The sequence below is a fragment of the Podarcis liolepis genome (assembly GCF_965112155.1).
Source record: "Podarcis liolepis genome assembly, chromosome: 5".
NCBI classification, from domain to species: Eukaryota; Metazoa; Chordata; class Lepidosauria; order Squamata; family Lacertidae; genus Podarcis; species Podarcis liolepis.
In genome coordinates this window covers 64,538,024-64,548,599 of record NC_139556.1, presented here as the reverse complement: position 1 = coordinate 64,548,599, position 10,576 = coordinate 64,538,024, and the positions used below count along the sequence as shown (strand labels likewise).

General features: G+C 42.2%; 1 protein-coding gene across 5 annotated transcripts in view; it reads right to left on the bottom strand.

The window, feature by feature from the left end:
• Positions 1-5,379: 5,379 nt before the first annotated feature.
• Positions 5,380-10,576, bottom strand: part of SLC35G2 (solute carrier family 35 member G2) — a 9,416-nt gene continuing 4,219 nt past the window's right edge. For 4 of the 5 annotated variants that reach the window (XM_083506532.1, XM_083506531.1, XM_083506533.1 and 1 more), the window contains 2 exons: positions 8,604-8,713; positions 5,380-6,643 (listed from right to left, as the gene is read on the bottom strand). In XM_083506532.1, coding sequence (XP_083362658.1) covers positions 5,387-6,625 — 1,239 coding nt within the window. In that variant the 5' untranslated portion in view covers positions 6,626-6,643; positions 8,604-8,713 and the 3' untranslated portion in view covers positions 5,380-5,386. Of the gene's footprint in view, positions 6,644-8,603; positions 8,714-8,753; positions 9,120-10,576 lie in introns of those variants that run through there. The other variant, XM_083506534.1, reaches the window with a different exon arrangement.

Here is a 10,576-nt window from a genome sequence, read left to right as displayed (position 1 = left end):
AGACTCACCCCCCCACGTGTATCCCCAAATCTGTTCTGGAGGGTCAAAAGAATCCCCCAGAGCAGCACCTGGGGGGAGGAGAGAGGAAATAATTCCATCCAGCAAGCAGAACTGCTTTTGCTGACAGAACAAAGCTTCTAAAGTAAACCTTGTAGAAGAAGAACCAGCATGGATTCTGTAAAGGTGAGTCCTGTCTAAGGAACCCTTTAGAATTCTTTAAGAGTGTAAATAAGCATATTCATAGCAGTGAGCGAGTTAATATTGTGTACTTACACTTTCCAAAATCATTTGATGATGTCCCTCATCAAAGATTTGGGATAAGAGAATAAATCCTTTTATGGATTAGTAACCGGTTAAAGAACAGGAAGCAGAGAGAAGGAATAAATTAAAAATTCTCACAGTGGGGGTGAGTGGTGAATGTACGAAATGGAGTCTGCACAGATCAGGATTGGAACCTGTGCTTTTTAACTTGTTCATAAATTGGCTGAAGTTAGGGGTGAGCTGTGATATGGGCAGGTTTGCTGATATTCATGGTGGTTTGAAAAAAAGGGTTCGAGGTGATAACGACAACCACAACAAGAAAGATTGCAAGGAGCTCCAAAAGGATCTCTCCACAATGGGTGAATAAAAGTAAAATTACAAATGTGATTCATTGTAAGTAGGTATAAAATGATGTACATTGGCATAAAAAAACTAGCTTCACATAAACGTTAATGAGGTCTGAACTGACGGTGACTGACCAAGAGATCTCAGAGTTGTGGTGGATAGCTCGTCAACCCAGTGTGTAGCAGTTGTGGAAAAGGTGAATTCTATGTTAGGGATCGTTAGGAAAGGGATTAAAAACAAAACTGTCAATATCATAATGACAGATAAATTTATCGTATTACTGTTCTTGAAATAAAGTTCTGTTGCCACACCTAATTATATATATATATATATATATATATATGCAGGTTTTGGTGTCTTCGGGTGTCTTCCCGTGTAAGAGTTGGGGTGTCTAGGCAACGTTTCGACGAGGTCTCACTCGTCATCTTCAGGCTGGTGCTTTCGGCTTCTTGTTACTGGAACAGAGCAGGATCTCAGTGTTTGAGTTCCTATAAATACTGTTGAGGGGGTGTGGTGTATAGCCTCCAACGTTCTGGGCAGAGAGGAAGTTCCCAGGTTAGTGTGCCTTTTCTTCTTTTGTTCCTTAATTACTTGAGGGATATCTTGAGTGATTTCTTGAGTGATATTCTGAGTACCACTTAGGTGGGTCATTAGGTGTGGATTAGTTGCTAAAGCTTTCGTGTCTTGACCTCTTGAGCTTGTGAAGAGTTTTTCTGAGAAGATGGCTGTACTGCACTTAGTTGTGCTCTGGCTTGGCTTCGTGTATAGGGGCGAGCTGTGGTTTTGTGCCCTGTGCCAGCCAGATCTGTGTAGGGATTGCAGGGGGGTGCAGCATCCGGAGGTGCCACTATGGTTTGGCTACTGGATGGTGTCTGTAATTTATCTGTGGAGAGGGTCTGGGTTTGGGTCTGGTGTGGTTGATTGGTGATGGCGTTCTGTGTGCCTCTGGTTCTGGTGTCGGTTTTTGTGGGGAGGGCTAATTTCCAGATGTCTGGCAGGCGGGACGTGTCGTCACGCTTGTTCATGTTGTGAGGGTGTTTCTCTATCTCGATGGCTTCCATGATTATTCTCTTGTGGTGATGTTCCATGTTAAAGAGCAATTTGGAATCTGCAAAATTAATTTCGTGTCCTGTTTCTTTCATGTGTTGGAAAAGAGAGGAAGTTTTTTCTTCTTTTTTGACGGCATTCTTGTGTTCTGCGATACGTGCATTTATTCGTCTGTTTGTTTGTCCAATGTACGTTTCGTCTGTTTGTTTGTCCAATATAATTGTAGAGCTGGAAAAAGTTCAGAAAGGGGCAACCAAAATGATCATTTGGCTACAACAATTCCCCTGAGAGGAAAGGTCACAACATTGAGGATTTTTTACTGTAGAAAAAATGAAAATGGGGGACATGAAAAAAAAAAGACATAGGGAATTATGCATGGTGTGGATAAAGTGGATCGAGATGTTTTTTGACCTGCAACCATCCAATGAACCTGAATTTTGAAAGATTAAGGCCATTCAAAAGGAAGTAGTTCTTCATACACACATAGTTAAACAATGGAATTTGCTACCACTAGATATAGTAACAGTCACCAACTTTGATAGCTTTAAAATGGTGTTTAGACAAATTCATGGAGGCTAAAGCTATAAATGCCTACTGGTCATGATGGCTGCTTACTGCCTCCAGTATTGGAAATGGCACACCAGTTCTGAATACCAGTTGCTGGGGAGCACAAGGAGGGCAAGATGTGTTATTGTGCTCAGGTCCTGTTTACAGGCTTTCCATAGGCAATTGGTTGACCACTGTGAGAACAGGATATTGTATTGTGCTCCACGGGGTATCTCCAGGGGCTAGAATCTGAGGGCCTATCCATACCTCGTCAATGTGGATTATGAATTCCTTGTGTCTCCTTTAATTCTCCCTCACCCTTGCAGCATTCTCCTCCAAGTACACACTTACTCCTCCCTAAGTCTGGAGGTTCTCTGTGCAATTGATTTGGACTCCTATTCAGCATAGGTAATCTCTGGATTTATGGAAAACATGTGGGGCAATAGTAGTTGGGCGAGAATGCTGCATGGGCGAGAGGGAAATAAAAGAGGCAAATGGGGCTCACAATCCACATCAAGCTGAGGTATGGAAGGGCCCCAAGTCTAAGGAGAGTAAAACCTTTTACTAAGTAAGACACCTGAGTCTATGCTGCACCTTCAGCCTTGCTCAACAAGCTAAGGTCAAGCACAGAGAATGAATCTAGGCCCAAAAACATCAGGGCTGTCTTACCCATTAGGGTTAGTGGTGTCCTGCGCCACAGCGCCCGCCCATCAGGGATGCCCAGCAGCGGAAGTCTGGGACCAACCAGGAACAGCTATGAGGGCATGCTGGGAAGCAGCTCTTCCTACGGCCAGCCACGCTCTTTCGCTTCCTGCCTGGGAGAGGAGGTAGTGGGATGCCAGGAACTTCATTCTCTGTGTCTTTATCAATTTATTTAAAGAACAACAAACTGGTGATTGCTTTAACTTTTTGATATGTGGTGATTTGAATCATGAGGATGAATTAGAAGAACTGCTGAGTCTTGAATGAGTCTTGCTTTGGAATTGAGGACTTCATTAGATTTTCTTCTGCCTTTTCATTTTATTTTGTTCTTAGGGCTTGTTAGAGATAATGTGTAAGCATGGTGTCAGCTCCCTAAAGAAAAGGTCAACAACTCTGGGGAACCTTTCTTTAAAAAGGTCAACAACTTTGGGGTCCCCCCAAACTATGGGAAACGGGGGGGCACTGCCGGAGGGATCTTTGCACCACGGCACCGGATATGATTAAGACGGCCCTGAAAAACATGATTTATAAACAGGATCAGGAAACATTCTGACATCAGTATCAACTGGGCAGGACAACTAGAAGTAGAAACTAAGAGCCCGAGACCCGTGTTGTTTCCCGCAACTGGAAGATTCAAGAGTATAGCCTTAAAAAACCCTGTCGTCCTAAACCACACCCTAACCACAGCTTCTGGCAGTGAAAGAGCATCAGAAATTGAATACGCACAAGTAGAGCAATGACTCTGGGTTCGTAGAAGTATACTATGTCATCACTCTCCAGCCTGGACATAAAATTAGAGATTACAGTATTGATGCTGTTTCCCTCCCTCCCCCCCCCTTACCATGGGAAGTCAGCTATGTCATTCTGGTCCTGTTTGTGGCACAAAAACCATATTTCCCCCAATACCAACCCAAAACCCAATTCTAAGTTGCCGTTCTGCATCTACTAATCTGTGACATAAGCCCCATTAAACACAAAGGGACTTACTTCTGAAGTAGGCATACAAGCCATTGTGCTGCAGGTTAACTACACAGTGAATTCTTAATGAGCGTCTGGACATCAGCTTCAACACAGCAAGACACATGCCTAAGCCTTTTTGCAAAATATTCACATTTTCAGTTTGGGAAGAGGATACTTTAAATCCACTTGCACTTATTCTGCAGTAGTATTTGCAGAAAATAACTTCTAGGGAGTACCTGATATCAGGTGAGAAGCATCAGAGGAAAGATGTGTCCTGGCTGCTAGAAAAACAGGAAGGTCAAACTACAGATTCCAAGGACTGCTAGAAAATAAGACTGAAGCAGGAAAGATGCATGAAAGGGGGGAGAACCCCAGGGATTTCTGTTGCCTGGGGTCACTTACTTATCAATCACATATCTGACTTCACCCATTGGCTAAGAACATTGAAAAGTGAGCCATGCTGGCTCATTTCACATAAATTACTTAGAAGGATACCTGCACATTTTGCTTCATATCTTAAGGGCTAGATACTTGACTTTAAAAAAATATTAAATATTGCCAATGGCTGCCAATGAAGACCTTTGCAGGGCAAGCACTGTTAGAGATTCTTGGAATAATTCATATAAATTATTGCTGCAGAGATCAAGTATATTATTATTATTATCATTATTATTATCATCATCGTCATCATTATTATAATTGTTACATACAATTTAAAATTCTTATTTATAAAACATTACATATTAAAAACAAACAATATATTGTTTCCATGAGCAATCATTCAGTGTCCATGTTCGGCTGCTGTGCTTTTCTCTGCGGTCACACTGTCTCTGCTCTTGAATCCACAGCAAGCATGCTGTGAGTTGAGGTTGTCAGGTCAGGTTTCAGGCTACACACCATCAGTGAGCTCCAGTCAATGCAAGAAATGCAAATTGGCAAGCCAGATGAAATCTGTAGGAACCATATATGCATATAACAACCTAGAATAGGTAATGTGTCAAAACCTATACTACAACAAACCTCTGTAAAAACTTCCATTTAAGATCTGGTTATTTGTGGTGAGAAGCTAAGGGGCTCAGTTTGCTATTTCCTTCTGAAGACTACCTTGCCTGAGACCCAACAAATGGTTGCTTTACACAGGTGAACATCATAGTCTGATATTGCTTTACACAGGTGAACATCATAGTCTGATATAAAAATCTTAGGGTCTGACTATGCCTGCTAGACTCTAATGAGACATATTTTAAAGGACAGAGTTGTGTATATTAAATATTGGCACTTCTTATATACTAGTTAAGAAAAAAAAATTTTTTTCTAATCTAATTTTCACAGCATTAACATTTTAAAACATTTCTCCTACACAGGACAGAAATTTCTAGTGCAACTCCACTGAGCTATACTAGGGCAGATGTAACCTTTTATATTCAGACAAGAAATGGCAGTATGCTGTCAACAACACTCTACAAAAGACATACACAAATGAATATTAATTGTAGATATCAGTAAACAAAATACAGCTTTGCAGTCATTTAATACAAGAATCTAGTATCTCCTCATACTCTTGTTTTCTTAAGTCCTTCCAAGACAGTTTATAACATGCAAGGAAAAAGACACTAATGATGATAACTGCTCCCCCAATCATATCATAGATGCTGGGGAAGATGCGTAGCACAAGGAGCTGAAGGATCATAGCTATCACAATCTCCAGATGCTGCACTGTGCTGACCAAGGCTGGATGAAATTTGTTCAAGGCATAATAGACACCCAGAAAAGCCACTGTGGAACATATGCAGATGCCCATGAGATAGCCCCAGCTTGTTCCATCCAGTGGAATTATTGGCTCTTGGAGGAAAAACATGGTGGAGGCTCCCCACACTGTTCCAGTCCAACCAAAGGTAAACAGTGCTGTCCACATGCTGACATTATCCTTAATGGACCTGTACACGATCATGGAAAGAGCTGTGGTTACGCCTGCCATAACTGTCATGGTATATCCAAAGGCCTCTTTCCAGATATTCAGCAGAGAATCTTCTTCATCAACAATGTTGGGGATCATGACCAGGCAAACACCAAAGATGCTACTCACTACAGTGATTACATCAATGTAAGCCATTCGCTCATCTACTAATAAAAATGCCAAGATGGCACTGAAGACAGTGGTGGTAGCTCTCCACATTGTAGTCCCGTTGCTTGGGGGTACTATTGCAAAGGAAGTATAAGCACAGGTAATGGAAATAACGTTGCATACTCCATAAAAGAACAACCGCAGTCTGTATCCTTTCGGTCCAAAAGGTTCCTCATGGTAGTAGCACACAACTAAGACGGAAAACACTTGTAAAACAGAACGAATGAAGATCAGTTCTAGAGATGGCACTTTGGAACGATCAGAAGCAAGTCTAGTTATCAGGGCAACACAACCATGGGCCAAAGCAGATCCAAAAAGCACTGCCCAAGTCTTTCTGGACAGAAAAATGCTTCTGTCTACAAAACTTTGGCCTTGCCCACTCTTATTAGCTTCTGGCTTTTGTGGTTCCTGAGATGGGATGTCAATAGTGCCAAAGAAGGATCTTCCTCTCCGCTGGCCATTGCTCAGCAATCTTCTCTTTGGATTATCTTCCACAAAACTCTCAATGTCTTCATTTGCTTCTTCATACCCTTCCTCTCCTGGCTGTGGATAATGAGAAGTATATTTCACTGTCACTGTGTTAGGATGAATTTTCACTCGTTTTTTTACTGGATATTGTTTGGAAGGTGAAGTATCCATTTCCTCAGGTAACTAGGACTGATCACAAAGAAAAAAAAGCAAACAAAATATAATCATTTCAGCACGGATAAACCTGTTCTGGCTGCAATTTTGTACCATCTAGAAATTATTACTGTTCTATTGATGCCTTAGGTAAGCTGGGGTTGCTTGAGCAGACACCAGATTGAAAATATAAATAACCATTACAGAAAACCAGTGGTGACATGCGATTAGTATGCTGTGCTATAATCATTAATGCACATGCTATTATTAGACAATTTAGGCTTGGTGTTTACCTCCCCTGCAATACCCGTACCATTTTTCCTATGCTTTAATTTGTTATTGCAGTTCTAGAAACGGTTCATTCTGAAGGGCTCTTTACACTTAAGTAAAATATGGAGAGATTCCATTTTGACCCAGAAGGTGACCTTGTGATGGCTAGATACAGAAACCAGCTTTGTTACAGAATATGTCACAGTTTGGCCCAGCAGCTGTACACAGTTACACTGGGGTGTCATGGAGCATACGTTAACATTATATAGCTGCAGTGATATGTAGTTATCCAGCAGGTACATCCTAGAATGCTGTTTTTGTGTTCCAATATTATTTCCACTGCTGTTGATACTCGTTAGTAATGCTATACCAGATTAAATGTTTTTGTTGTTTATTTTAACACTTTTAGGTCACCTTTTTAGGGTCAAATGTGTCCAAAACAGGTTTGAAATGTAAAATTGAATCAACAGCACTCAAATCTATGAAATATGGCTTTGCTAACATAGCTGTCTCTGTAGTGGCTAAAAACCTTTAGGGTGAAGATGCCCTATATACACATCATCCCCAGTCCTATTCTTCTCTACCTATTTCTGTGCAATGCAACAACTTTAGGGATGGTAGCTTTTTCTGATGTTGTCATGTTGACCTGTGCTACCAGACCAATACTGATGTTCTTCAACAGTTTGGAATGCTAGTGTGATGCTACAGGTTATGTTGTTACATGGGTGCATAAGTCAGCATGCTCAATCCTGAACATACAGTTAGTTAGTTAGTTAGTTAGTTAGTTAGTTAATTGCAGGCACAGTAGCTCATAAACTCAGGTCTAAAATTTGTAAGACTAACTTTCGAAACATTGTACCGATGCTGCTAGCTAAAATGGTTCAAATTACAAATTTAATATTGCTTTCTTATTATGCAAACATGAACGAACTTAAGTCATCCATCTCATTCTCTAACCTTTCCTCCACCCCCCCAACTGTATAGTGTTTACTTTTATGGCACAAGACGCATTGCCTTATAATTAAAATGTAAAACCACTGCTTTTTTTCTGGGGGTATGCAAGGGTACGCATACCCCTAAGCATTTACAGTATTTATTTTTCCAGATTTGAACTAAAAAATGGTGGTTTTCTTGAGGCAAAACGAGAGCACCCCTAAACATATTTTTTAAAGAAAAAAAGCACTGTGTAAAACCATAGGATCACAGAATTGTAGAGTTGGAAGGGATCCTCAGGATCATCTAGTCCAACCCCCTGCAATGCAGAAATCTCAACATGTGGTCTCCCATCCAATACAGTAAGTGGTTAGATTCTTAGACAGCAGACATGCTGAAAAATGAATCCCAACCTCAGTGCTGATGTAAAATACAGGGTGGGAATGACGTACCCTCAGAGCTAGTGAGTGCCAGTTGAAGAGATCTCAGCAGCATGGATACTCAACAAAACCAGAGATGAGAGAGTGTTCCTTCTAAGATATATGGCATAATTCTAGCTATAATATCAGCTGCTTGGTACAATTTTGTTGAAACTGCAGCACTCAAAAGTTGCTCTGTGGTATTTCCCATTCATGGTTTGAAGAGATGACAGCTTTAAAGTTACATGCCTACAAAAATACGAAGGACTTAAAATGAAACAAGGTTTTGCTGAAGCAGACACCAAATGACAGCTGAAATGTCATGCAAGAAGAGAAAACAATACAACAACCAAATAAGAGAAAATAAAATTTACCTCTTGTTTAGAAGCTGCTGAGTAAGTGATCCCTCAAAAATATACCATACCAAGAGATATTAAAGGGAGAAAATATGCTCTCCAACATCCGATAGTGTATCCATTCCTGTCTTTTAAATTTGAAGAAAGCAGAGAATTGAGAATAGCTACCTGTGAATCCAGAGACACAGACCCAAATGTCAGTTTATGGAGTGTGCAGGAGGAATAATGTAGATTCTCTTTTGGTTACCGTCTCTTCTGTCTGTACGTAAAAGCAATGAAGGGGAGAGAGAGGCTACAGCTAAAGAATCAAATGCAATGAACAGACCAGAAAAAGTGAGCATGCTCAGTAGAGCTCAAGGGCATTTGACAGCACCGTCACTACTAATTGTGGAGGGGAATAAATATTGTTCTTACTAGTAATCCTGCCAGTGGAGCATATGTTTTAGATGACACATTACAAGACTTTTGTGATCTCTTTTTGGTAATGGAAGAAAACAGCCAATCATTTAAAATATAAACGATGCCTGCTTTTCATGACATGCATGGCTTGAACATTATGGTTTCTTCATCCTCTGCTGCAAAGACAGATTTTTAATTAGCATCTTAAACAGAGGATGAATATAACATAAAGGGGAAGGAACCCCCTGGTAACTGCTTTGGATTCATCCACATTCTGAGACATGATTTTATATGCTAATGTAGACGTTCTTATGCCTTATGTAAGTGCATTCAGTGAAAATAATTTAAAGTATAAGTGGTCCTACCTGATGAATGCTAGTTAAGTGGTTAATACAATGACTGAGATGACTAACTGCTCATTTATACTGCTGGAATCCCACTGATATAAGCAGGATTATAGCAGTGGTCAGAAGTTCTATCAAAAAGCCTGAAATTTAGGGGGAAATGTACTGACTGATCAATGGGTGAAGTCAAACTACAGTGTGACATCCACAGGACGCAAGCCAGGGCAATTTGTATGGAGGTCACCTTGCCTAGGTGACAAGACCCTTTCCCCCTCAGCCTCACTGATGTGGTCCAGAGGAAAGCAGAGCAATACGTTTGGCACCAGCTTGGCTGCAGGAGCTGCTGAAAGGAGGTATGCAAGCAGGGTCGTCTTTAGCAGATGTGGTGCCGGGGTGCAAATATCCACCCAGCGCCCCCAAATTACCACAGACAGTGGGGGAGGGGGAAAGCTGTGCACTGCCAGCCATATGGTTGGCAGGGCGCAGCTTCCCTCCCAAGCCTCTGCGGGGATTGCTCTCCTGCAGCGGCATGGGGGAGAGTTGCGCCCCGCCAACCATATGGCTGGCAGGTACGCAGCTTCCCTCCCAAGCTTCCTTGGGAGGAGAGTGATCCCCACAGAGGCTTGGGAGGGAAGCTGCATGCCCGCCAGCCATATGGTTGGTGGGGCGCAGCTGGTGGGTGTGCAGGGAAAGGGGAGGCCGCAGGCAAAGCCGCACAGCTCCCCCACCCGCTGGGGCGCTCCTGAGAGGCTGGCGCCCTGGAGCAACGCACCACTAAGCCCTATGGGAAAGACGGCTCTGTATACAAGGTGTCATCCAACCATCTTAGGGACTCCATACTTCTGTATTTGTGTAGGGCTTACTCCTTAGCCTTTTCTTCTCCCAAAGATATTCAGCAAGGCAGCAAAGGTTTAGGATCAGAGCTTTCCTTCTCCTCAAAGGTGCCCCATCTCCCCCTTATTTCCCTTTACAGCAAGTGCAGAAGGTGCCTTCTTGACCGTTGGACCCATTGTTGGTTTCATCCACTCAATCCTCTGGAGCCTATCTTCGCAGGTAGGCTCCAGAGGGTTTGTGATCCATCGGCTAGCCACACCTGGTTTAGCCAGTCAGTTGAAGCTGCTCCCAGGGTGTGGCTGACAGCTTTTAGGGGCTATAGGTTAGAGCTGAGTGCAAGATGAGGACCCAAGGTGGATAAACTACCCAAGAAGGAGCACAATGTGCCCCCCACCAAAGGTACTACCCCTCCCC